The following is a 27,750-nucleotide window of genomic DNA, read 5'->3' as shown; positions in this document are numbered from 1 at the left end:
CTCTCTGTGTTAGCCCTGTGACAGGCTGGTGACCTGTACAGGGTGTACCCTGTCTCTTGTCCTATGGCAGCTGGGATAGGCTCCGGCCCCCCCCAGCAGAATAAAATGGTTGGATGGACATACAGCACTTGTTTAGCTTAGCATAGTTAAAAGGAACCACCAGGTTACATCCACCAAAATCAAAACAGTTTCAGTGTAAAAGCATTGGGCAACACAGTTTTTTTTCTAATGTCAGTATATAATGTTGGGAATATCAGAACTTGGGTACACACTCAGAGCACACCTGCTCTCAGGGATATTAACTAGAAAAAAGACAAGGGTTTGTAGACAGTTATGAGACAGGAGTTACAAATACATCTTTTGAATAATCTTAACTGATTGTCTTTTTAGTAATAGCGCTCAAATAATATTTGTTCAGGAAAATGGTCTGAAAACAAAATGTGGAAAGTGTGTAGAGATAAAACAGAAACTTGAGAAGCTATTGTGAGCTATTTAAAAATGTAATAACCCACCAAGGTTCTGGTCTGCACCTGTTTTCCATACACAGGTTAGTTTCACACCACAGTGTTACCCTCATGTTACTCTCAGCTAACTGGATAACATTTTACATGTACATTTTTGAAAACAGATTACTCAAACACTGTAAAAAGCTAAATATTAAACAATGCCAGTCTCAGTGTTAGTCCACTCTAAGATCTACTGCTGTATGGGATGTACAATAGTAACTGATGATTTGTGTTAGTCAGATCCCCTGTTATAATTTCATTTCAGGATCATCCTCACCCTCACTTTCCCTGCAAGCATGACAACCAAATCCAACAGCGGTGTTCTGGGTGGCAAGGCTTCCTCATCACCTCTCCTGACGTCTCCACCTCGCCAGCGCCTGATCACCAAAGATGGACACTGTGCACTTCGTCCCCCTGTGTGTTCTTCAGGCTTATGGCATGAGACTTTACGCAGAGCCTGGGTGTTGGCCCTGCAGGACCTGTGGGGACTGTTGGTGAGTCTTCGCTGGAGATGGGTCCTCCTGGCCTTCTGCACATCTTTCCTGGCCCACTGGCTGTTGTTTGCCTGTCTGTGGTACTTGCTGGCCCATCTAAATGGAGACCTTGCTGTGCAGGATCATGATGCACCCCCACAGGGGCATGTGCTCTGTGTAAAGCACATTACAAGCTTCACTGCTGCTTTTTCCTTCTCCCTGGAGACTCAGCTAACCATCGGTTATGGCACCATGTACCCCAGTGGAGACTGCCCGAGTGCCATAGCACTGCTGGCTGTTCAAATGCTGCTGGGGCTCATGCTGGAAGCATTTATCACAGGTACAGAACTCCATAAAAGCATCAATTATTCTAAGACAAGTTTCAGTGTTAGGTTTAATTTACAAATTGGGAGGCATAATAGAAGCAAACTACCACACTGCCTAATTGTTTCAAAACATTTGAAAAAGTTGGAGCTGTTTTGCGTAAAAAAGGAGTTGACATTTACATATTCAAAATAGCAGGTGTTTTAGAGCTGGACCAAAGTCTAAAGGGAAACCTGTGCAAATCCTACTAAAAGTGGTCATAGTGACATTTGTCTCATTAGGTCAGAGTGTGTCTCAGCTGACTTGGTGACTCTGGGCAAGAGACGAGGTACACCCTGGACAGGTTGCCAGTCTGTCACACATAAATTAAACCAGTTGTCTCCAAAACAACATCTATCCACATCAATAAACGTTTGAAGTGGAAGACTAGATCCAACGGTACATGGCACATCAAGATTGTTGTATTATAAGTTATTTGTTGCATTAATTTTCTAAAAATGAATAGGGAAAAACAAAGGTATAGGCCTGGAAGCCTGATGAAGCAGAACATAGCTGACTGTATCAAAGCCTCTGAGGCTGGCAAAATGTGACACCTGCTGGATAACCCGAGTACTGCACTCTACAGATATCCATCTGTCTGGATCCATTTCCAGACAGATGTATGATGAGATCAGTAACACTGTTGGTTTCATCAGTTAGTGATGATATTCTGTCTTTCAGACTTTGGTCTCTTTTGTGTGCATATTTCTCGGGCTTCATTTAAACATTCCCGTAACACAAATGGACCCCGTATATGAGCTGCTTTGCTCAAAATTCAACAATGTATTGACAGATCAAACAACACTTCACTTCACTGATGTGTAAGTATTACTAGGTCCAACCCAATAACATTGCCTTCACAACTTTCTGTGGAAAAATAACGAGTTTATCATTCATAGATGAAGCCATGAGAAGCAGTGCACAGTGTAATAAAAGCAGGCTGAAGAAGAAAGAGTGAGATATTTTAGGTGATTACTCCGTGATCTCTGACATTTTTTTCAGTAAACTATTATAAAAGGAGACTGCAGCTGTGCTTTTAAAGTGATTAGGTTTCTACCAACCTAATCACAGCTTTTGTTATCTGATGACAGCACACACCCTCTGTCATCAGAACAACTGTAGAAAGCAATTATGTTTATGCAAGTGCATTTTCTGTTACTTTATATTTTACTATATTTCAGAGAGAAATATTCTCATTTGTGTCATGCATCGGTAGCCTCTAAGCAACGGGCATACAATTCTTCCTTTTTTTTTTTTTTTTTTTACATTTTTGCCACCACAACAAAGATGTGACTGAAGTGCAGATTAACCGCTTTTTTCACATTTAGAGGCTAAAAAAATTGGTTAACTAACATGATTTAAAATAAAACATTTATTTTTAATACTTGGATTAAAATCCTTAGCAGATAGTGACCATTTATCTTCTCTACAAAAATCATTCAGCTTAGTTTCACTTGATATTGTTCATCTGGTTGTCTGTGCCCCCTCCTGCAGTGGAGCCCACCCCAAAGACTGAAAATAAGCAAATATACAAACCAAACTACCCAAAAACATGCAGGAGAGTGCACTATGTTTAGTACTGATAAATGAAAACAGCTCCATATGTAACTAAACCATGAATGTTCATGTTTTCAGGTTCTTTGTCACATTGTGTACCTGTTCATGTTGCCCAGTCATTTTGTGGTTTTTAACCTTGCCACTTGAGAACCCAGTCTCCTCTGTTGTGATTTACTGCAAAGCAGCATGACTCAAACAAATTTGATTCACAGGGTCAAAACAAACAAACAAAAAAACCTTGTGAATGAAGTTTCATTTGTCTTAACATTCAGGTGCATTTGTAGCCAAGATTGCCCGGCCCCAGAAGCGAGCGGGAGCCATCCAATTCAGCCACCAGGCAGTGGTGGGCCAACACCTGGGGCAGACGTGCCTCATGCTTCGAGCCACCAATCTGCTGCAGCGACCTCTGGTGGATGTGAAGGTGAGTGCTGTGCTATACGAGGAGCATGAAGGTCAAGCTCTGCACCAGACCTCGCTGGACTTCTATTTGGACCATTTGGGCCAGCAGCCATGCCCCTTCTTCATTTTCCCACTCACCTTTTACCACCCCCTGGACCGTCGGAGTCCCCTCTACCCTGCCCTGTGCGAGGGCTCATCAACCCACTTTGAGTTAGTGGTTTTCCTGTCGGCCCTGCAGGAGGGAACTGGTGATGCCTGCCAGAAGAGGACCTCCTATCTGCGCCAAGAAATCCAGTTTGACCGCCGCTTTGTCCCTGCTTTAGGTTTGGATGCCTGTGGGAGGTACACAGTGAGCAACCAGCACTTTGATACAGCTCACTCAAAGGAGCCTATGAACAAAGACTGTGTGGTGCAGATCAACGGTGATGGCAGCGAAAGGATGGAATAAAGATGCTTGTCAAAGAGACAGAGAGAAGATGCAGGTGGAGGCAAATATTGTTGTCGGGAGGTATTTGATTGAATTTGGTAAATTTGAATTTATGATTCAACATTATAAAAATTCAAATGTATGCCAGATATATTCTAAGTACTGATGCAGGTTCCCTCACCTCCTCCCTCAAATCACTTCAAGTCCTCAGTGCACAAAGCAGGGGAACCAGTAACTGGCAGTTGTATTGATTGGAATGACTGACTAGCAAGGATGGAAGAGTGTGTGTGGGGTGGGGTGTAGGGGGATGCATGTGTTTGAACATTTCTGACTTTGGGGACAGTAATTTAAGATGATGAAAATGCAAGGATCACAGAGGAATTTACATGAAGAGATTTACATGTGACTGAATGAAGACAGTTTAAATTGTTCTGTCATCACACTTTAAACTTACAAGGTACGATCATAAGGTTCTGTCACTCCGCTCATGAAAAGACACAATTTCAAATTCATCACCTTGTGCACCTCTGCACTGCTTAACTGTTACTGCAGTTTCACCCTCAAGCTTGTCACACTACCATATTTTTGCCCACACTCAAAGACAGTTGTTACTCAACAACTGCACAACTCTCCAGATCTGGTTCATCCCTTTGTCCAAAATTAAATGAAAGTTGCAAAATTGCTGTTTTTGAACAATGATCCTGAAAAATCCACATGTGCAGTCTGTCAGAACAGGACCTCCAGGGCTGGAAGTGCAGAGCAGCCAAATTCAGATCCATTATAGGTTTTACTTTTTATTTGGGGAGTCATGAACATTTTGATTGCACCTTGTATACCCTAAATTTACATACTTCACATACAAGGATGACTATATATTAATTTCAAAGTAAACAATATATTGTGTAGAAATTCAGATGTACCATGTTCAAATGTAATACCTGCTATGAGAAATAATAGACTGAAGCTAACTAATAAAGGGTAGGTTCCAATAGTTTTGACAGGAAAAATGAATGGACATTACTGGGTTAGCACCAGGCACAAACATTTCCTAGCTACAACAAGCAATGTGACAACTAAACAATCCAGAAGGTGACACAGCTGTGGAGTGTCCAGCAGGAATATTCTGGGTTTCAATAAAGAGCGTGCATGTTGTCCTTGCCCGTGGGTTCCCACTAGCAACACTATATTCCCTGTTTCTGGAGTTGCCTATTTGTTATCAAATCAAAATAAGGTTTTTCTAGCCCTAGTTTCCTTCAGGATCAATAAAGTATCTATCTATCTATCTATCTATCTATCTATCTATCTATCTATCTATCTATCTATCTATCTATCTAGACACAAAATGTCAATTGACAAAATGTCAATTTTGTGTCTGGGTCTAAAATTTGTGATTTAAATGTAAAAGTCAGGACAACAAAAAATGCAGTGATCTGCAGTAGCATCTGCATGCTAGCATGCGCACAGTAATGGCTGTCTCTTCCTGCCATCAGGTCTGTGTGATCCTGTCATGGGCTGTGAGATTATAGTGAGAGAAGAAAAATGAGGAAAAAAGAAGTTAATGGTTGGCAATACAGCTTTTCCTATTATTTAATTATGTGAACATTTGAAGTTCAGACATTCAGATCAAACTTGGCTCATTGCATTGAGCATGGTCACCATCTCAGTCTGTGTTTGAACTGTCTTAACTAAAGTGAATATTTTAGATGTCACAGGAGGCTAAAACAGTAATACTAAGTGGAGGTGACGAGCCTTAAAGCCATCCCCGTATAGCTGATTATGAAATCAGTAGGCACAGCAGCTATACTGGAAGTGCTGACAGTAAATCAAAGGACAAAAATGAAGGCACTCCCGTCATTGAATCCTTATGGGCCAGCAGCAGAACTGAAGGTACTGTAGACAACCAGCATGTGCTGACAATCACAACCAAACATCAGATAGTTGTTATGGTAAGCTGCTGAGGTCATTCCTTAGAAGCCTTTTTAGAACAAAGACACCTGTGATGTAAAGTGAGCTATCTAACATTAGACTTACCTGCATGACATATGGCTCAGTAGTAATTGATAGAATGATACTGACTGCTGATTGGTCTGTGGATTAAACCTTTTATTTTGAAAGTTAATTCTCTCAATCATTATGTAAAGAAAAAAATGAATCATGTTCATTTTTTTTCCAATATTAAATGTTTTTATATTAAGCAAAGAAGGTTAGGAAGTAGACTAGTAAATTGTTGCATTTAGAATAGTTTTCCCTTTAAAGGCTGTTCATATAATGAGAATCTATGTGTTATCTAAATGGTATGGTATAAAAGAAATCATGTAGTGACTTCAGACTTCAGTGAGGAAATGTTCCTTCAAATGTGTATGTGCCTTTGTACAGTGTACATTACAGGAAATAAATATTTTCTAAACAAAGTGTGACGTTGACTTTAAATTTAGCTTCTAGATTTTTGGACAATGCTGCTGTTTGTGTAAGGTAGCAGCACAATGCCTGTGATTTTTTTTTTTTTTCGTTTTCTCAACAAAAACCAAAGTGTTAAAGAACCAAGCATTGAGAGTACAACAGAATTAAACTGTTTTTGTTCTGATGGCCTTTTCCCTGTGCAAAGATAAAACGACCTGAGATGTGTACCTTCAAGACAAGGTGCCAAATACTCCCAGTATTCATGCACATGGTAGCAGGACGTAAGATGCCGAGACAGCAGCCACTGACAGGCATAACTGAGCCTGTCAGTTATCCAGACAGATAAGCAGCTACTGGCTAACTTTTAATCAGAATTGTAGTTAACAAGGACCAGGAAACCGAAGTGACGGTAAACGAGGGGTTAAAACTCCCAAACTGGGAGAGCAGCTCCACTGTTCAAAATAATAACAACAATAAAAGAACACTTTTTAATCAGAGTGTAAAATCAAGTCAATTAAACTTCTGGGATATTGATCTGGTCAGTTCAGTGTCAGAGGGGGCTGTTAATCAGTTTTAGCTGCTTTGGTGTTAATGAAATTAACAGGTGAACTAGAGGGGCAACGAGACTACCCCCAAAACAGGAATGGACATTTTTCCCTCCTCATCTTTTGTGACTTTTTTTTTTTCTTCTCTTTTCACTAATTTTGCATTTGGCTAGGGTCAGTGTCACTACTGGTAGCATGAGGTGATACCTGGACCCTACAGAGGCTGCACAGGTAGTCCAGCAGCTGCAGGATGGCACATCAATATGTGCCATTACCAGAAGGTTTGCTGTGCCTCCCAGCACAGGCTCAAGAGTATGGAGGAGATTCCAGAAAACAGGCAGTCACTCTAGGAGAGTTGGACAGGGCTGTAGAAGGTCCTCAACCCATCAGCAGGATCAGTATCTGCTCCTTTGCACAAGGAGGAACAGGATGAGCACTGTCAGAGCTACAAAATGACCTGGCATTTGCCATAGAATACTAGAATTGGCAGGTCCACCACTGATGCCCTGTGCTTTTCACAGATGAGAGCAGGTCCACCCTGAGCACATGTGACAGACATGAAAGGGTCTGCAGAAGCCCTGGAAAATGTTATGCTTCCTGTGACATTGTTCACCATGACTGCTTTGGTGGTGGGTCAGTGATGGTCTGGAGAGGTATATCCATGGAGGGAAGCACAGACCTCTACAGGCTAGGCAACGTGACTGCCTTTAGGTGTGAGATGAGAGTATGCAGGCAGTTCATGGAAGCTCAAAGTCCCATGCTCGCCTGGACTAATTCCAATAGAACACCTGTGGGACATAATGCTTCAGTCCATCTGACACCACCAGGTTGCAGTCCAGGAGCTCCGTGATGCCCTGGTCCAGATCTGGGAGGACAGCCCTCAGGACACCACCCGTCGTCTCATTAGGAACACGCCCCGACACACAAGCACATGGGGGTCATGCAAACTACTGAGTACCATTTTGAGTTGCTGCAATTAAATTTTGGTAAACTGGACCAGACTACTGCTTTTTCACTTCAATTTTTGGGTGTCTTTGAATTTCAGCCCTCTGTGGGTTGATAATTTTCATTTCCATCAAACGATGTGGATCCTTTAGTTGCTAACACATTACCAAGTCCATATCAGTGTAGATATCAGAATGATTTCTTCTCCATTGAGATTTGATGTTTTTCCTTTAATTTTTTTTGAGCAGCGTATAAAGAGAGGCCAGGAGCAACTCCCGAAGAAAGTAAGCCAGTCATATAAGTAATACAATTCACAATGCTGATATGTTTATCGTTCTATTTATTTATTGCAATTAAGTTAAACGTTACCATTCGGACAGGGACAGCACAACACAATATCTATACAGTGCTGAAAAATAGATTTCACTGACTTTAATATTTGGCAACTTTTCCAATAAAACAAAATTTATTCATGAAAAAATACCGTCCATTCTACAACAAATCATTGAGAAGTTATGTGATTCATACAGTAGTTTGTTATATGACAACATTAACATGCTACAACTTAATACATTAATAGACTGAATAAAATGATCAGACACAAACTGCACCTTACAATAAGCCCTGCTTAGGTCACAGACTATGATTTATCAGGCTTGTGGATCCATCTGATCTTCAAGGATTTCTGTAATGTGTGTATCATGAAATACTTAATTCATAGTTAGTCATTTTCTTACTTTTACTGCTTTCCTACGTCTGTATATCAACCCTAAATGGACTTCTGCCCTTCAAAGCCCACAAACGCTGACAAAGGCAATGTTCTGTTCAGAACAGAGCAGGTTCTGCACACGTATATAAATGTTTTATTTTTTTCTTCTTTGCTAGTGTAAGTTTAGCATATTGCAGGTGTGGTGCATATTGATGACATGACAGACCTTCCAAAGGTAGTAATACTGCATATCATTTAAAAAAGATGAGAGGACTGTATCCACCTCTGGTCCAGTGTTTCTTTTTTTTTTTTTTTTTTTTCCAGACATAGATCAACATCATGGGGAAAAAAATAAAGACTTTCTTTCTGAGAGTGAGACTAAGAGAGGTAAAAATGCATCAGCACTTGTAAAGGTTACTGGTTATTACTTTATATCTTTCCAAAAATGCAAAAACATTTTGTAGTTCTAGATGCAGGAATACATTTAATCTGTTTATCTTCCAACAGAGTGTCAGACAGCTGCTGTTCATTAATGAACAAATTTAAAATTATTTGACAAATAGCAAACATTATAGACAGTAGCATCACTATGAGTCTTAAGGCTGTTGCTAGATCTATGTATTCAGTTTGGACAGAACTAGGCTAGCTACTAACCATGCTTATAGACTTTATGCTACGCTAAGCTAAGCACATCCTGATTCCAGTTCTTGAGTGAAAACAACCATGAGATTATTGAACTGAAAAGCTGATCTCACTCTCTGAATATTATTTCCCCAAATACTGAGCTCTTCTATTCAGTCTCCCCTTTTTGGGCCAATGCTAACCTCATAGCTGCATAGCAAAGCTATTGATAAAACACTGTCAGTTCTCAGTGTCTCTGGCACAGCCTTCTCAAATTCTGCTTTTCATTGCTCTATCAGTCTGTAGAAGAGCTAGTAGAGATTCCTGAGACTACACCATGAAGTGATATGTACATCTCTGTTTTCTGTGCAGATGTGCTAAACGAAGGAATTGCAGGACTGCTTGTCCAATCCTGCACAGCCCGTCAGTGATCACAAAATACTGCAGTGAGGCTGTTTCTATTGAACATGTTTACAGTACGGTGCAAAAAAAAAAAAAAATCTTGAGCCACCCTCATTTCTTTATAGTTTGCTAGGAAAATGGGAAATGTGCAAACAAACATGGAAATACAGTATATAATGCAAAAATAGTTTGTCCAATTCTAATGAGCTTGAAAGTCAATATTTGGTATGACCACCTTTATTCTTGAATACAGCCTGAACATCTTAGGTGAGCTTTCTTGTAATTTCTTTAAATAGTCTTCATGGATAATGTCTTGAAGGGCATTCAAAGCTCTTTTTTAATGCTGACTGTGTTTTGTTCCTATCTCTGCCAAGATGATCCCACAATGCTTCAATAATGTTGAGGTCCGGACTTTGAGGAGGCCAATCCATGACTGATAGTGTTCCACTGTGTTTTTCCTATATAGGCATGTTTTACTGCACTGGCAGTGCGTTTAGGATCATTGTCACAGTGAAAAATGAAGTAGTTGCCAATCAGATTCTTTCCATGTGGTACTGTGTGGTAGATCAAAATCTGACTGACTTATCCCCAACAGCACTGGCTGGAATGCAGCCCCAAACCATGACACAGCCCCCAGTGTGTTTTACAGATGGCTGCAGACAACCACTGTTGGACCTCTGTCCTGAGCTCTTTCATGGAAAAAAAATATTCAAATTTGTATTCATCACTCCATCAGACCTGCTGCCAATGATTTTCAGTCCAGTTCTTGTGTAATTTGGCATACCCTCAGCATTTCTCCCTATTCCTCATCCATAAAAATGGCTTAACAGTCACCCTTCTGATGTGGTTTCAGCAAACAGTAGATAAATCTGCTCAACAGATATATCTCCCAGGCCCTGTGTCATGACTGTTATCTTGACATTTTCATAGATTTAAAAAAAATAAATGGGAACAGATTATGAGTTTTTGTGACAGGCCGCTAATAACAAAATACCTAAAGGTATAACTTAAAATTGGTTCTTAGTAACTAAAAATGTATTTATACAGTGCTTTACAAGACAAGAAACCAGTCAAAGTACTTTAAAGAGGTATCAATTAACTGCTTTTTAAAGGATGCCACAGATCAAAGGTGCAAACAAAGGTGGTAAACTGTTCCAAAGTTTTGGAATGTGCAATCCCCCTTAGTTTTCAGAAGGGTATGTGGCATCACAAGAAGACCCATATCTGCAGACCTAAGAACCCAACTTGGAGAATAGGGGTGAAGCAGATTGACAATATAGGTGAGAGCCTCACTTTGTAAGACCATAAAAGTAAGAACCAAGATTTTAAGCTGAAATCTAAACCTGACAGGAAGCCAGTGCAGAAACTTTAAAAACAGGATGATATGAGAACATTTAAGAGAGTGATTTAAAAGCCTTGCAGCAGCAGACAGAAGATGATTAAGATTAGATGCTTTAGACACACACACAAAAAACAGTGCATTACAATAATCCAAGCAAGAGGAGGTAAAAGCATGGACAAGTGTTTGCAATTCACTTTTTTTGCTAAACTCAGGTCTCAAACAAAAATCCAACAACTATGAAATCTGAAAAACTCTGAAAACAGTCAGGTACAAGAACTGGATTGAAAATGAGTGAAAAAGAAGCCAATGTCCGGAGCAACACTTGGAAAGACCTTCAGAAAACCTGGAAAACTCCAGTTCAAGACCAAATTGCAAGTCTGGTTCATTGGAAGCAAAATGTAAAGAAATGAGGCGTGGCCCAAGATTTTTGCACAGTGCTGTAATTCACAGTGTCAGAACATAAAAAAAATCACCATTTGTCCTCTTTGGGAATTAAGTTGAATTTCAGTGGCCTTTAAAGTCAGTAAAAAGCTGTTGTGTAAAACTGATGGCTCATTTGCAAAAAGAAGCAGCGATGCTGCCAGTGTGTACTTGGTGAACTCTCGTTAACATTTTGATTCTTGCACCGCCATACCAAAGTGTGTTTATAAATGATGCATGAAGATTTTACTTTTCTGGAGTATTCCAGTTACTGCAAGAAACGGAATGTTCTTCATCTTGTTCTGGGTCCCATGTTCAGGGTAAATGTTTGTTTCTGTTTATTCTTTATTGTGCTCCCTTGGTTTACAGAAATTAGACCTTTAATGTCTTAATTTGTGACATCCTGTATTATACAGCATGACACGCTTTTTAGGGGAGCATGTAAAAATGAGATGGGGACAGTTCTCCTGGGACCTTGTAATCTGCATGGACTTCAGATGCTGCTCGCAGTAAAGGTACTTTTACACCATGGTGAGTGTTATGACATTATGTGTAAAGCATTATGAAGAAATTATTCAAACAATAGTTCATTGGTGGTTTAGACAGTTTCCTTCTATAGAAGATACCTAAAAAGATGCTGCTTAGAAAACTGTTCTCTGCCACTAAAGATAAAGCATCACATCAGACCTTCAGTTAAGAACACAGAGAACCCTGACAGAACTTAAAAAACAGCCCCCGCTTAAGATTTTAGAGTATATACTGTGACTCACTCGTAATGCATGCATTGCATGCTCTTGTAAATAATAGGATCTGTATCATACTCAAAGTCACAACAGCTTATCAAGAGTGATTCCTAGTGTCATTAGAAATGAGGTCTTAGCAAAAGCAAAAGTCAAGGTGAGCATGTTTAAATAGAAGAAGTCTTTCATCTGTGCACTTTTAGCAATATGGCTAAAATTCAGTTTGAAGCTGTTGGCCTTGGCTTGGTTCCAGAACACCACCATCTGAAGGATCTGGGTTTGGAGAAATTTCCTGATTTTCTTTCTTTCTTTCTCAGGGTCAGATGAAAAGATGTGGTCAAACCACAGAAACCAAGGCAGGACATGGTTAGCCTATTATCGCATAAAGACTGTGCAGCCTACAGATACCTCTAAAGCTCACTGCTTAGGAACTTATATCTTCTTAATTTACTCTGTAGGTACACAGAAATGTATAGATGCTGTTTAGTTGCGGAATTGCAAACTACTGGTCATCGACAAGGTTCTAGCACAGAACTCAAACTAAAATAATAAATCCTTAAGATTTCTGATGGTCTAGAGAGCGAACATACAATATCCAAGATAACAGATTTGTGCAAAGCTAACCATACATTTAACTTCACCCTGTGCCAAGTTATGACACATTTTCAATTATTTTAGTCAACATTTACTTTAGTGCATCTTTGTAGTTTTGTTATAAAGTGCCACATTCTGAAACTGGTTCAAGTGTAAGTAAGGAGTGTGAAGCTATTTCTAAAATTTCAGTAACACTGACTTTTGCACTGTTATCTGCTGCTTCCTATAGAGGGTTATGAGCAGAAGGTGGACTGCAGCTGCTTGAAGGCAGCATGCCGTTGCTTTTTTTCTTCTTCTTGCCTCTTGCGTTCTTCTTTTTCCTCTCGAATTTCAGCCTCAAACTTGCTTCCCACCGACAGAGCCTGCATCTGATACAACACAAAACACATTTTCTTAAACCCACGTAGCCATACATAGCTGTGTTAGTGTTAGTCCTCTTTAACTTGATACTGGTTTTCACAAATTGCTCATATGTAAGGATGATTTGCTTTTGATTTTTCACCAGTACTTGTTACACAGCTGTATTCCAGGTTATAAAGCATATACTGCGAGAGGTGCAACATTTAAGTTACTATTAAGTTAGGTCAAGTTACTATTATATAACAAACACAAAAATCTGTTAAAGTTTGAGGACTCAAAAATAAGTTCTGAAGAAAAAATATTCATATTATGACTATTTTGCACTTTTTCCAAATTTTCCCAGTTAGCCATCAAACTGAAGCAGGTGTCCACTAGCTGTAGTAAGTTCTTTATCCTAAAGGTCGGAGTGGCTTAAGCTGTAATGCTCCATTAAAACAGGTTTCAGATAGATGATCACAGTCCTGTTCCAAACAAACAACCTGCATCCACTGGAAATATGTTTCTACCAGAACAATGCTGACTAAAGCAGCATTAGAACCAAATCCAAATGTCAGAAAACTGTTTTTTTGTTTGTTTGTTTGTTTGTTTTATAATTCTATATTGAGTAGATGAATACACCAGTAAAGTTCATATTTTTGGCATTTTTGGAACCCAGGTCATAACAAGAAGCTAATGCTAATGCCAAACTCAATATTTTGGGGTAAAGGTCAAAGTACATGGGAAAAAAAAGGCAATATAATCTTATCATACCTTGGCTTCGAAAAGTCTTTGGCCCCCATAACACCCTGAGTGGAAACATTGATCTCAGACAGTCTTGCCAAAGCCAGCAGACCACTCTCCTCCTGCAGTTCTCCAGCTGCTGCTCTCCGGAAGATCAACAGGAACTGAAGGGTTGACAGTTTAAAGTTCACATATTAAAGACAGTTACATGTTTATTAATCGGTAGGTGTAGGGATGGTTATTAAATTAACAGTTCATGAGACCATTTCTTGTCTTAATATGTATAATTACCTTAATTTTTTCCACCTGCCAGTTTTCCAACTGCTACTACTGACAACCTGATAGCTCCTCAAATGTAAAGGATCAAAATGCAGTAGGCTACCTCAGAGTTCAGTAACTGTCCTGTCAGTGCAGCACCACCGTTCTAACGTTATTATGACTATGACTGATATTTAAGTGTGTTTATTAGCTATACAGTTCAATTTCAGGGGCTTGGGAACTGAGGTTGCATCAGTGAAGTGGTGGGGCTTCTCTAAACATCCCATAGTCAAGATGAAGTTACTGGCCTGCTGTAAATATAATGTATTTATCTTTTCTAGACTCATTTAAGTCCTTTTCAATACAGGTGTTTTTTTTATAATTTGGAGTGGATAAAAGAGGTCCAAGAATAGGTCCCTGTGGAAAACCTGTTCAAATTCCAGTTGACTTGACCAGAAACCTTTGGAGACTACTGTCTGAGCTCTATCAGCCAAGTGAGCAGTGATTGAGTGATCTACTGAATCAAAAGCTTTAGAAAGATCTAAGAAAAGTGCTGCAGCAATACTGATGATTATCAAGGGCTTCAATAATATTGAGTTGTTGTACTGTGACGAGATCTAAAACCTGACTCCTCTGACTGTAAAATGTTATTTGATTCCAGATACTCTTCAATTGAACATGTATAAAAGGACTAAGACTTTTGCCAGGCAAGAACATTTTGAAATAGGGTGGTAATTATTTAAGTCACCTAGGGTCACCACCTTTATGGAGTGGGAGCATTTTTGCAGCATTCCAGATTTTTGGAATTTTGCCTGTAGCAAGTGATAAATTAAGAATATGAGTTATAGGTGCAGCAATCAGATCAGCATTGAGAAGAAGGAGGGATGGGTCTAAACTAGGGATCTGTCGCTATTGTCACTAGTTGGTACCAAACGTACTAGTTGGTTAGCCTAATTGTTAAGATTTTAATTGATGCAAATTGCCATAATTGATTGTCGTAATGTGACACAGGATCTGCCATCAGATAGAGCTGCAGCTGACCCTCTGTAGTAAGATAACCAACACACTGCAGAAACCTAGCCACAAATCAATATGGAGCACCCACTTTCAGGATATTGGCACCAAACTGACTTTATCATCATTAGACAATGAGACTGGCACACATCAAATTCACACATACGGCTAAAGCAACACTTGCCATCTGACCCTGTACTCTGGAGATGCAAGTTCTCAATCTCATTTAAGCAGAAACACCACCACTGGTGAGTCCAATGAACTAAGAAACTTGAAGATGCAAAACTAGTGACAACTGAAGCACAAGAAACTCTCAGAGACGGGATAACAATTGCTCTCATGGATCTACAAATACTGACAACGACAACGCAATCAGTAACTGTGATGAACTTCATACTAATACCTTTCAGGGCTCAGAAGATTCAGTTGAATTTGTCAGAAGGAGCACAAGGATTGATTTGACAAGAATGATGCATCAGTGAACTACCTGCTCAACAATCTCCACTCACTCCACATTGCAGTTGCCAATGATAAGGACTCCCAAGCTAAGAAAGACAGCTCAGCAAGGGAAAGCAACTGGCTCAAGCTAAGCTCCAGAAGACTACTCTAGGAGAGAGCTAAACTAGTGGATTGAGAGGACGAGGGAACTGCAGACAGCTGTTTATACAAGGATCCTGATCCTGATACAGGATGCAAAAAAGTTCTTCAGTGAACTCAAAGCTGTGATTGGGCCACATTCCAGAGGAACCAGTCCACTCTTTGATCTGGAAGGACAGACCTTGATTAAAGAACCAGCTTTCATGACAGAGTGATGGCCACAGCATTTCAAGAGTCAGTCATCAATCTCAGAGGATGTCATTGATGAAATACCCTAAGTCACACTGATCAAGTGTCGAAGAAACCTCTGAGGCCATCAAACAACTCTCTAGTGGGAGAGCACTCAGCAGGACAGTATTCCATCAGAAGTTTACAAACATGCACAAATACACCTGTAACAGAACTACTCAAACTCATCATGCAGATATGGGTTGAAGAAGTTGTTCCACAAGATTTCAAAGATGAGCTGATCATCCATTTCTACAAGTACAAGGGTGACAGACGTGTAACAAGCATCGGGGAATATCCCTCCTGAGCAATGCTGGCAAGATCCTTGCTAGAGTGATGAACTGGATTACCACCCACCTCAGCAGTAGCTTTCCAGAGAGTCAATGTGGTTTTAGATCTGGAAGAGACACCACTGACATGCTGTTCGATGCCAGACAGATTCAAGAAAAGTGTAGAGAACAGAATCTTGACCTCTGTATGCATTACCTCTGTACTTACAAAAGTGTTGGATTCACTTAGTCATGAAGGCCTTTAGAAGCCATGTGACCTCGGAAGTCATGTGATTTGCCAGGGCCGTGTTGAAATGCAAGCTGCTCAGTCTCCCTTAATCTCTTGTCTCTGGTCTCACCATCAGTATCAAGAAAATAAAAGTGATGTACCAACCTAAACCAGGCAACCCACCACATGATCCAGTTATAAAGACAGGCGATGAACAGCTGAAGGTCATCCAGAAAATTTGCTATCTTGGTGGTTTCCTCTTGCAGAATTCCCGTATAGACAATGAGATCACGGGACATATTGGAAAACGAAGTGGGGCCTTTGGAAAATTGCACCACAGATTCTGGTCAGACAGATTGGTGTCTACCAAACAGCTGTCCTCATTGACCTCACATTTGTGAGTGAATCCTGGACATGGTACCAAAAGCATGCAAAGAAACTTGACCAGTTCCACCTCAGATGCCTTTGAAAAATGAATGGCATTTCATGGAAGGACAAAGTACCCAACACAGCTGTACTTTAGTACTTTACTTTGTAAATGTTGTGCAGACCATCAAGCAAATGCTGATGACCAGCTTCTGTCACGTGATGAGTATGATCAGCCACTGCAGGAAACATATCAGTCTTTGCCAATGAGCTCAGAGAGGAAGATCTCTCAAATCAGATGGCTCAGTCCATCATGACCTACATTTTTCTCTTCGCTTACCCCTCATCCCCTAAATTAAAAAAAAAAAAAACTCAAGAAGAGACGTATACTAGACTATACACCCACTGGATATATAACCAACAGGTGCTCTGTGGTGACACAGTACTGCAGTGGTTGACACTGTCGGATCTCAGCACGGTTCCTGGTTCTAACCCAAGCTGGGGGCTTTCTATGTGATGTTTGCGTGTTCTCCTGTGCCTGCTTAGGTTCTCTCTGAGTACTCCAGCCTCCTCCTGCATCCCAAAAGCATGCATGTCAGGTTAAATAGTGATTCTAAATTGGCTATGGATTTGAAGTAGATAGTGCTTGTAGTGTAATTGCAAAGTGTGAAGTGTAAAACTAAACCACTGTATGAATGTATGGTTAAATGCGGCTTGTAGTCTGTGAGTGGTTAGTTAGACTACTAAGAAAAAAACACTATAATTGCCACTCCATTCCACCTCATTACTGTTTAGCTGTGTGGAGATGACAAAGGAGTCTCAGACTGAACCTTTGCCTTTTTTAAGCTGTTATGTTTCTCTATAATGGTCAGCTTTTCAATCTGCAGTGTGGCTGTTTGGAGCAATTCCCAACCTAGTTGCACAGCAAACGAGTCCAAAACATTCTACTTCTGGTGCCTACGAGGTTCAGTCGAGTTTCTTATATTATGTTATGCAGATAATGCCTCAGCAATTTACTCCCTCACCTCTCTGAAGCTCAGTTTGCCATCAAAGTCTTCATCCACCTCTTTGATCATGTTCTTGAGGCCCAAGTGGGTCTGTGGAGCTCCCAGCTTCTCCATCATCAGCTTCAGCTCCATCAGGTCAATGAAGCCATCTTTCCCAGTGTCATACCTAGAAACCATGAAACCCACAATGTCAAGTTCAGTCAGCTAGGAGCATGGAAACACAGCATTTAATTCACAGTCATTATGTTTCCATGTGTAAAATTGTTGGATGTGTTCACATTAAAAAAACAAAAAAAACACAAAAAAAATTGCACCTAACCTTACACAAGGGGGGAAAAAAAAATCCAAGCAGTACTCATTGACAATAGTAACAGTAATGGTTAATAAGAGCAACAATGCATTAGAGATGCACCAATCCCATATTTTAAAAGATGGATCAGATATACTGTACTGTTTGTTCTTTTTAATTTTGTTCTCTGATGGTATGTGTTTACTTTGCAATGTAACAGCAGGGTTTTTTTTGTTTTTTTGTTTTTGGGGGGGGGGGGGGGGGGGGGGGGGGGGGGGTTTTTTTTTTTTTTTTTTTTTTTTTTTTTTTTTTTTTTTTTTTTTTTTTTTTTTTTTTTTTTTTTTTTTTTTTTTTTTCTTTTTTTTTTTTTTTTTTTTTTTTTTTTTTTTTTTTTTTTTGTTTTTTTTTTTTTTTTTTTTTTTTTTTTTTTTTTTTTTTTTTTTTTTTTTTTTTTTGTTTTTTTTTTTTTTTTTTTTTTTTTTTTTCTTTTTTTTTTTTTTTTTTTTATTTTTTTTTTTTTTTTTGTTTTTTTTTTTTTTTTTTTGTTTTTTTTTTTTTTTTTGTTTTTTGTTTTTATGGTGTTGTTTTGGTCCTGCTGTCATTTATTATTTCACTATTAAATACCAATGGTGGCAGCAACAAAACCATTACTTAAAAAGCCATCACTTCACCCAGCTGTCTTAGCTATAGGCCAATTCTTGAAAGAGCAGTTGTAAAAAAGCTGACGGATCATCTGCAGAGGAACGGTTTATTTGAAGAGTTTCAGTCAGGTTTCAGAATTCATCACAGTACAGAAACAGCATTAGTGAAGGTTACACATGATCTTCTTACAGCAGGGGTGCCCAATACGTCGATCGCGATCTACTGGTCGATCGCGAGAGGAGTGCAGGTAGATCGCACGGAACTCCCAGTGAAGTTGGGGAAAAAATGTAGATCGCACGGCAGTAAAAGCAGTAGAAGATGGATGATAAACTATCATCCATCTCTTTCGTTACCACCCTACGCATGCGCCTTTAACCACGCTAGCTTTGCTTTAACCACTTTAGCGAGCTACCGTGTCGCAAAGCCAGCCTCCAGTTTGTTTTAAACAAAACTGAATAAAGGAAAGGATAAAAGAATGAGTGCCGTAGCCGGTCCAAATAAGAAACCCAAAACTTACCACTTCCATACGGAATGGGAGGAGGATTTTTTTTTTTTCATGAGGTCATATTCGAAGTGCGTTTCCCTCATCCGTCGGTGCGCCATTGCTATTCCAAAGAAGGGAAACGTAGAGCGGCATTTTCGGACTGTCCACAAAAACTATGACATTGACTTTCCTCTCAAAAGCGAGCTGAGAAAGGTGAAGGAACTAAAATCCCAGTTGTCTGGACAGCATTCGTTTTTCTCACAACTGACCACAAAAGTGAAGGCAGCCACCAAAGCATCATTCCGGGTGAGCCACTTAATTGTTAAGCATAAGAAGTCCTTCCAAGATGGAGAAATGACCATAGAGCAGAGGTCCCCAACCCCCGGGCCGTGGACCGGTACCGGGCCGTGGGACATTTGGTACCGGGCCGCACATAAAGAATAAATAACTTAAATTATTTCCGTTTTACTTATTATCTGCGCCTAAACTATATTTTATTTTGAAAAATGGGCGGATTCGCTCCGTTACTTCCCTCCATGACTTCCTTTTGACGTGTCAAGACGTTTCTGCTCACATGATACGTCACCGCTAAAATTAAACCCAGAAGCTTCAGGCCTGTCTAACGAAATCGGTTGGTTGACCTACATAACGCTTCTTTAAATTTTTGAGTGCTCAACAAGAGTAGAAAAGCGCTATGTAAGAACTAGTCCATTTACCATTTTTATTTATCAACACCGGGGATAGCAGTGAGGTAGACCCAGCCATCAAACTGACTCTCCAGCGCTTGACACCGCGGCTCTGCAGCCACGCTCCATGTGAAATCGGCCGAACCCAGTCAAACCAGAAGCCAGCAAAAATGAGTATCAGAGAAACAAGCTCAGGGGGCTTACACTGATTCAGTGTTATGGTGAGTTGTATTTTTCATGCGCTTTATACAGTAAAAATCACCTAAGTCGAAGTCGCATAAATCGGGTTTTCGCTCTAGTTGGATGGCATCTGCAGGTCCTGATTTTTCCTAACATTAATTCCAATAAAATCATCACATAAATCCGTCGGATATTCACCTACCTCGGATGAAAAATCTGGTCCCATTGTAATAAATTTCCAGTTAAATGTGATCGCATAAACTGGATGAGTTTAGCGCTAAAACCCTCCTCAGCTCCTGTCCGCCCACTTCCATGCATCGGCTCGTTCATGCACAACTACACACACACTAACAACGCCTGGAAATTGTTTTAGTGTTTATATCAGTTCATTTCACCGGGGACAATCGTGGCAAGTGTAAGCTACAAACTTGCACTTACGAGTAAAATTTCAGATTATAAAATTTGCAGAAGCAAATTCATAGATGAAGCAGAAGCCATTGCAGCGAAATTCGATAATAGACCCCAAACTGGGCCATTTGAATCCGACTGAGGTGATTTCTACTGTATTTGTTTTTGCGGTGTATCTTATTTTGAAGGCATGTTTTACCATGGCTCTAACAGCTGACCAGGGAGCGCTGTGGGCAGAGAGCCTGTTATTCATGTTGAGGCGGGATGTTACGAGAACGCTGCTGATAGAGTTGCATACGAATACAAAGTGGATTCCGTTTTTTATTATTATACATAGAAAATATCACACTTGGTTATGGTCATATCATTTATTTTGACGTATTTATTCGCCACACCTTAAAAGCCGGTCCGTGGAAATATTTTCTAACACCAAACCGGTCCGCGGCTCAAAAAAGGTTGGGGACCACTGCCATAGAGGCATTTGTTGAAGCAGCTGATTCGTTGTTGCGAGATTTAAAAAAACACCAGAAATATTATCTTCAAGACAAACTAATACAAACTATGTGTTATAGATAAAATTTTAATTCAATTAAAATATACTTTATCCTAAAAGCACAAAATATGCAATAATAATTATTTAAATAATATAAAATAAATATGCGTTTTGCATTTTTATTTTGGGTAGATCCTTTTGGCTTGGTCATCTTTTAAGTAGCTTGCAAGCTGAAAAAGTGTGGGCACCCCTGTCTTACAGCCTCTGACAGTGGACTCATCTCTGTTCTTGTCCTGTTGGACCTCAGTGAAGCATTCAATATTCTTGATCATAACATTTTATTACTGAGATTAGAGCATGCCATAAGTATTAAAAGGTACTGCACTGCAGTGGTTTGAATCATATCTATCTAATAGACTCCAATTTGTTCATGTAAATGGGTGGTTCTCTTCACACATTAAGGCTAATTATGTAGTTCAGCAGGGTTCTGTGCTAGGACCAATTATATTTTCATTATACACTGATTATTCCCTTAGGCATATTATTAGAAGGCATAGCATACATTTTCATTGCTATACAGATGATATCCAGCTTTATCTATCCATGAGAACAAATGACACACATCAATTAGTTAAACTGCAAGATTGTCTCAAAAACATAGATGGTCTATAATTTCCTGCTCATAAAACTGAGATTATTGTACTAGAAACATGATGTCTAACCAGATACTTACTCTGGATGGCATTACCTTGGCGTCCAATAATACTGTAAGGAATCCTGGAGTCATTTTTGACCAGGATATGTCCTTCAGTGTGCATATTAAACAAATATGTAAGACTGCTTTTTTACAGTTGTGCAATATCTCTAAAATTATTAAAATGACTTATTTCAAGGCTGGACCATTATAACTAATTACTATCAGCTCCCTGAAAAGCCTTCAGCTGATCGAAAATGCTGCAGCTAGAGTACTGACAGGGACTAGAGAGAGAGAGCAGATTTCTCCCATATTGGCTTCTCTTCATTGGCTCCCTGTTAAATCCAGAATCATTTAAATTAAATCTAAAATGCTTCTCCTCACATACAAGGTCTTGAATAACCAGGCCCCATCTTAGCTTAAAGACGTTACAGTACCATATCACTCCAATAGAGCACTTCACTCTTGTGGTTCCTAGGATACTTAAAAGTAGAATGGGAGGCAGAGCCTTCAGCTTTCAATTAAATTTTATTTTATTTATGTAGAGCCAAAGCACAACAAGTGGTTGTCTCAATGTGCTTTACATTGTAAAGTAAAGACCATACAGTAATTAGAGAAAACCCAACAGTGAAAACGACCCCCTATGAACAAGCATTTGGTGACTGTGGGAAGGAAAAACTCTAAACAGGAAGAACCTGCTGGTAGAGCCAGGCTCAGGGAGGGGCAGTCATCTGCCCATTGAGGTAAGAGCCAGGACATAAGACACCATCACAGAAACATAAATTACACATAAGTGGTTAAAAGAGCAATCATTTATATTCATTAGCCATTTTGACCACCTCTGCATCAGCTGGTAATCCAAACTCTGTTGACTGAAACTGGATTCATACAACAATGAATTCCCTCAGTAAGTAATACGGCCACATTCCACAACTAGCAATTCAATATTCAGAACACATAAGATCCTTCACAGTAACATACCCAGGACTACACCACCTTTCAATCACAGCTAGTGCAGTCTGTTTACACTTCTTCTTGCTGCTGTCCAGCTGAAAAATCCCAAAGCCCAGTACTGTTATACTGTGGTCTGAGAAGTGAGAATGTGGCACCTTGTTACTGCAATGCTCCATGAAGCACATCGGTCTACACTGACTGTGTTCCTTCTGATCTCAATCAGTGCACCATCCATGTTTCTGTCCAAACACCCCACGTTCCCCATGATGACTGTAGGAGCAGCTCACTGTGTCCCCCCTAGCTCCTCCAGGATTAAAGGCCTGGCATGGCACACTAGACCTGTCAGCACCATCAGCTGGTGAAGCTGCCAGGATGGTACCTTGTCAATTCAGAACCAGCCTCATAAACCAACATTACTGGCACTACACTAAGCCCACTCACTCACACTTACAATTTAAATGAATAGGACTTTGCTGACAACACTGTACCAACCTTTAGATACAAACAAACAATCCAAAAAAAAAAAAAAAAGGAAAAAAACAACAAAAAAACAGGAAAACAAATTTTTGACTTGGATCCTTTTTTTGTTGTTAATAAAAAATAAATTATGATAGTTACAAAAAAAAGTGGGCCAAAGGAAGAGGGTGGAAAACAACTGAATTCAACCCCAGAGGGCTACTTGAAGGCCGTGAATCCACACAGACTCACACAACCAGGCAAAATACAACTTTAATGCGCTAAAATATGAACACACGGGGATCCGTGTCCAAATTAGACGCTGCTAACAAGCTCCTAAGGCTGTTCACTGTAAATGAGCCCCTGGTATTTTGCCTCATTCGTGCTGCCAGCTGCACTGTACGGATTATTCTAGTTAACTGCGTATAAGCCGAAAGCTTATTGTTTATTTATTTATGAGTTATTTTTGAAGACGTTTGGTGTCAGCGTGGAGCTTCCGGAGGCTACGGCATCAGCGGCACAGACCTGACAGCGCTCCATCTGAGCTGGACACATCACTACAAAGACAGCGGTGCCTGCACCCAGCACCCAGCCTGCACCCAGCACTAATCTCATGACGAGCTCCAGCCACGCACGCTCACTCGCCCCCATTCCTCGCGACTGAAAACACGTCGCTGCCATATTTAGAGCGACAAAGCAAACGCCAGCTTCAGGCTTACCGTTTGAACATTGCTTCCATGTCTTTAATCTGCTTGCGGGAGAACTCTTTGAACTCCGTGTAAGGGTTGAAGACGCGGGCAGCTCGCGGTGCAGCGTTGCCCTCGTTGATGTCCAGCCTACGCGTCAGTTTGGCGGACAGCTCGGAGGATGAGTCGCCGCACGCAGCCTCAAACACCTGCGATCTGGGCCGGACCGGGCTTTGTTCGGCCTCGGGCCTCGGCACGGCCTCCTGTGCGGCGGAGAGCCGCGACTGCAGCTTTCGGGCGAGCTCTTCAGATGCCATGATGCGCTGCTCCGTCAGGATGTCAGGGAGAACGCAGCGCTTGTGCCACCAGCCTCAAAATGCGCGCACCCGATGACGAGATACAAAAAAGGGCTTCCGGTTGAACTTCAGAATAAGTGACCCTACATGCCACACGTTTCCAAAAATAACCCGACTACCTTTTCCTTTAATGAAAAGAAAAAAATGCTTTATTTAATTCCTCTGATGTCATTGCTGGTTTAAAACTCACCACATTCAGAAGATGATGCTGATGGTCCAGAAATTTGAAGCTGTTTTATTGGTCAAATGCGTGGGTCAGGTGGGCCAGGTAATCGGTTCTTCTTAGAAGAAGAAATGACTAAAACCTGGACAACGCACCCTCTCAATATAACTTATATTGTAGCTACAGCACACAGTTGCAGAATAGTGGCCTGTTATTGTACTACTAGTAACTTAAGCTATCCTGAGTATTTAAAAGCCTCCTCTTGATACAAAAAGGAAGGGGAGGTGAAGGAGCTAATCAGCGCCGTGCCGCTGTTATTGATCATATCATATGCACAGCTGTTAAATAAAGAAAATGCTGAAATGCTGAAGATAAAAGCTTAAGTGACTAAATCAGTCATTTTTTAAAGGATGAAAATTAAGCCAAACCCAAACAAACCAGAGGATGTTAGCATCAAGCCCTTTTTAAACCATTAGCCAGTGGCAACAGGTGTGCTTCCTCTCAGAACTGTTATGTTCTTTTTTTTTTGTGAAGGTAGAATCACTTTAGTTCACATTTAAAACATTTAATAACATTTATTATTAAAGAATCAGAAGATTCTCACATGTGCATGGGCTCAAAATCACAGGTCATAAAACAGCTGGCTGTGACTCCTCCGGAGAAGAGCAAATTTCCTAGGCTAAACACAACGTTTTATACTACCACTATCTACAAGCCCTATCAGTTCAAAACAGATGGACAGAGCCGTGGTTTAGACTTGGCCTTCTCCCACTGGTCCGTCCAGTGGTGGGTCCTCATGGCACAAACTTCCTCCATCAGTGATAAAAGCCCTGTAACTGCCCGGTAACAGGGCGCGGTGTCATTTGTTCACATGTTTTTGGCAAAACCTTCCAGGATAAGATAAACATATTTTCCCGAGACCATAAGTAATATAAACATATCTCTCAAAGGTCGTGAAAGTCAGCCTGGCATCTATTGGTCCACGATCTGTTTTCTTCTCTCTAATTTAATTATGTATTAATTATTTGCTTCAGCCACTATTTATTAATTAATTTCCATCAGTTTGTTCATAGAGTAAAATATAAAACCCAACAGAACCCTCCTCACTCCCTAGGACAGAGGTGTCAAACTCTAAGAAGCTGTTTCTTCCAGAAAAGACTGAAACTGCTGTGATTTAAACCTTTGCCTCTGCGCTGTGTTGTTGAAACTGAGCAGAATAACATGAAACACAATTAGTTCATCTCTCTTTGCTTTTAATTGGGATATTTTTGTAATGAGCAGACGGACATTAAACGTAGCGATGAACAGTTTTAAAGGCTGGCTCTTGATGAAGGCCTTGAGCTCCAAGGGGAGAGAAGCTGTGACTGTTTCTGAATGACGGCTTTACAGCAGACAGCCGCTCCCCCTCTTCCAGGTACTGTGTACCGGCGCAGAATCTTTTAGTGGTATGCAGTACCCAACTGTACCAACTTACTTTCACCCCTACATATGGGGGTTTTGTCACAGTGGCACAGTGTTTTTTAGTTCTTTTGTGAAGTTCTGTTTTGTTGTATTGTTCAGGTTGTGTTTCTTGGCTTTTCTCACTGTTTAGGTCAGGGCTCTTCAACTCCAGGCCTCGAGGGCCAGTTTCCTGCAGGTTTTAGATGTGCCTCTGCTTCAACACACCTGAGTCAAATATAGAAGTCATTAGCAGGACTCTGGAGAACTTGACTGCATACTGAGGAGGTAATTCAGCCATTTGATTCAGGTGTGTTGGATCAGGGACACATCTAAAACCTGCAGGACAGGGGCTCTCGGGGCCTGGAGTTGAAGAGCCCTTGTTTAGGTTCTCAGTTTGTTGTAGTTCTGTATGCTGGCTATGAGATTAGTTATTACTTTTTATTCTGTGTTCTTGTCTTTCCTGTGTCTTGACCCCTTTTAGTGTTTAGCTCCCTTCCTGTTGTCTTTGTGTGCGTGTGTGGTTTAGGCTTCCCTTCCCTTAGTCTCAGAGTTTAGTTCTCCCTGTGGTTTTTCAGTCTCCCTCTCTTGTGTTGGGGTCTCTGTGTTTGTTATTCCTTGTGTTCTGTTAAGTCTGTGTGTGTGCTATGGTCAGTCAATTTGTGTGTGTTATTAGTTTCATTTGTTTCACCTGTTGTTCCCTGTTGTTCAGGTTTTCTCTGTTCTTTGTTGCAGCGTCATCAGTGTGTCCCTCCTTAGCTGTGTGTTCCAGTTTAGTGATTTATTTTCTCTTTTTTTCCAAGCTTCTTGTTTGTTTTGCCTTGGTTGAGATTTCGGGGTTTTGTGTTTTTGTATTATTCGAGTAATCTGCAAATAAAGCCGTTTAAGTTTAGTTCTGTTTTGCGTCCTGCATTTAGGTCCATCCCTCCCTGCTACACAGCCACACATGGCAGTTTCACTCCAAATCAAGCTCCTGACTGAGACTGCACGCTAAGTGGATGGAAGGAGGCCAGGGACTAGTGAGTGTCAGAACCACTACCATGAATGAAGCAACAAAGATCCATGAGTTCATCAGGAATATGCCCGCAAAGGGTCATGTGCTTAGTGAATACCTCAGGAAGCAGAAACATGAGAAAGAAGAGGAGCAAGAGCAAAAATCATCATGGAAAGACCGGCCCCTGCACGGCATGTACCACCAGCCGATAGAAGAAGTGGTTGATATCGAAAAATCCTACCAGTGGCTGGACAAAGCTGGACTGACAGACAGCACAGAGGCACTAATCATGGCAGCACAGGAACAAGCTCTAAGCACAAAATCAGTACTATACCAGGCAAGACCCCAGATGCAGGCTGTGCAGAGATGCCAGCACATAACAGCAGGGTGCAAGATGCTAGCAGGCAGGGCATTCATGGAACGCCATAACCAAGTGGCTGGGATAGTATACAGGAACAACTGTGCCAAGTATGACCTGGAAGTCTCGAGGTCAAAGTGTGATACGCCCCCAAGGGTGGTCGAGAATGACCGTGGGACTTCCAGATACAAACTGGTGATGGCTAACCAACCAAACACAGTAGAGGCGGACAAGCACAGGAAGAAGGCTGTAGTGACAGATTTAGCAATACTGTTAACCCTGTACATTTTGCCAATCTGTCCCAGGACTAACACAGAAACAGACAACCATTTACACCTGTGGGCAATTTAGAGTCAGTAATGAACCTAACCCCACTAACTGCATTCCTTTGGACTATGGGAGGAAACCAGTGTGTATTTTGTTCGTCACATTTTGTTTGAAACTAGCGTGCGTGTCCTCAGCCTAACTCAATGTAAGTTAGGCTGGGGACACTAAGTCCAAACGGACCCCCATAAATCATAAATAAAATGGTACTTATATAGGGCCTTTCTACTCAGTTAGAACTCAAAGCACTTGCTACAACAGGTCTCATTCATGAAGGTGCAAGATGAGGAGAGACAAACCAGCAGAAAGATGGAGCTGAGTTAACTGTGTATGAAGTACCACAGAGCAGGTTAAAGAAACTGTGAGTACAGAAACACATAATACACTTATGTCAAAAGGCTAATCTACCATTAGAGACATCTTTCAGTAAGTACATTAGCAGAGCTGAAAACTACTGTGCTTATCACAAAGGGCATTAAATTTAGCTTAGTTTGGGGTTTGGAGCTTCACTTTTGTGGGAACAGTTGGTCCCAAAATGGAGGAAAGACAAAAATATATATATTCTAAATACTTCTTATTGTGAGAAATGGAAACAAATCCATGTACTGTATGAAACGGATTTTTAAAAAAGATGGTAAGTGGACTAGTTCTTATA

At 40.6% G+C, this 27,750-nt stretch overlaps 2 protein-coding genes across 2 annotated transcripts; one reads left to right on the top strand and one right to left on the bottom strand.

Moving 5' to 3' along the window:
- The first annotated feature begins 802 nt into the window (after positions 1 to 802).
- kcnj13 (potassium inwardly rectifying channel subfamily J member 13) lies at positions 803 to 4,078 on the top strand. The gene is made up of 2 exons (XM_030744878.1): positions 803 to 1,319; positions 3,172 to 4,078. The coding sequence occupies exons 1-2, from the start codon at positions 803 to 805 to the stop codon at positions 3,744 to 3,746; spliced, it is 1,092 nt and encodes a 363-aa protein (XP_030600738.1). The 3' UTR covers positions 3,747 to 4,078.
- Positions 4,079 to 7,938: 3,860 nt separating this feature from the next.
- efhd1 (EF-hand domain family, member D1) lies at positions 7,939 to 23,799 on the bottom strand. Its single transcript, XM_030743823.1, is given in 5 exon segments — positions 7,939 to 12,811; positions 13,554 to 13,570; positions 13,573 to 13,687; positions 17,510 to 17,657; positions 23,497 to 23,799. Coding segments are annotated over 5 exon segments (699 nt in total). The 5' UTR covers positions 23,781 to 23,799; the 3' UTR covers positions 7,939 to 12,676.
- Positions 23,800 to 27,750: the final 3,951 nt, after the last annotated feature.

Source organism: Archocentrus centrarchus, chromosome 13, assembly GCF_007364275.1.
Source record: "Archocentrus centrarchus isolate MPI-CPG fArcCen1 chromosome 13, fArcCen1, whole genome shotgun sequence".
NCBI classification, from domain to species: domain Eukaryota; kingdom Metazoa; phylum Chordata; class Actinopteri; order Cichliformes; family Cichlidae; genus Archocentrus; species Archocentrus centrarchus.
The sequence above is the reverse complement of the archived record's forward strand: the minus strand, read 5'-3'. Positions and strand labels throughout refer to the sequence as shown.

Coding starts and splice junctions, on each gene's coding strand:
- kcnj13 (XM_030744878.1), top strand. CDS start 803: ATGACAACCAAATCCAACAGCGGTGTTCTGGGTGGCAAGGCTTCCTCA. Junction 1,320..3,171: donor GCTGGAAGCATTTATCACAG/GTACAGAACTCC, acceptor CTTAACATTCAG/GTGCATTTGTAGCCAAGATT.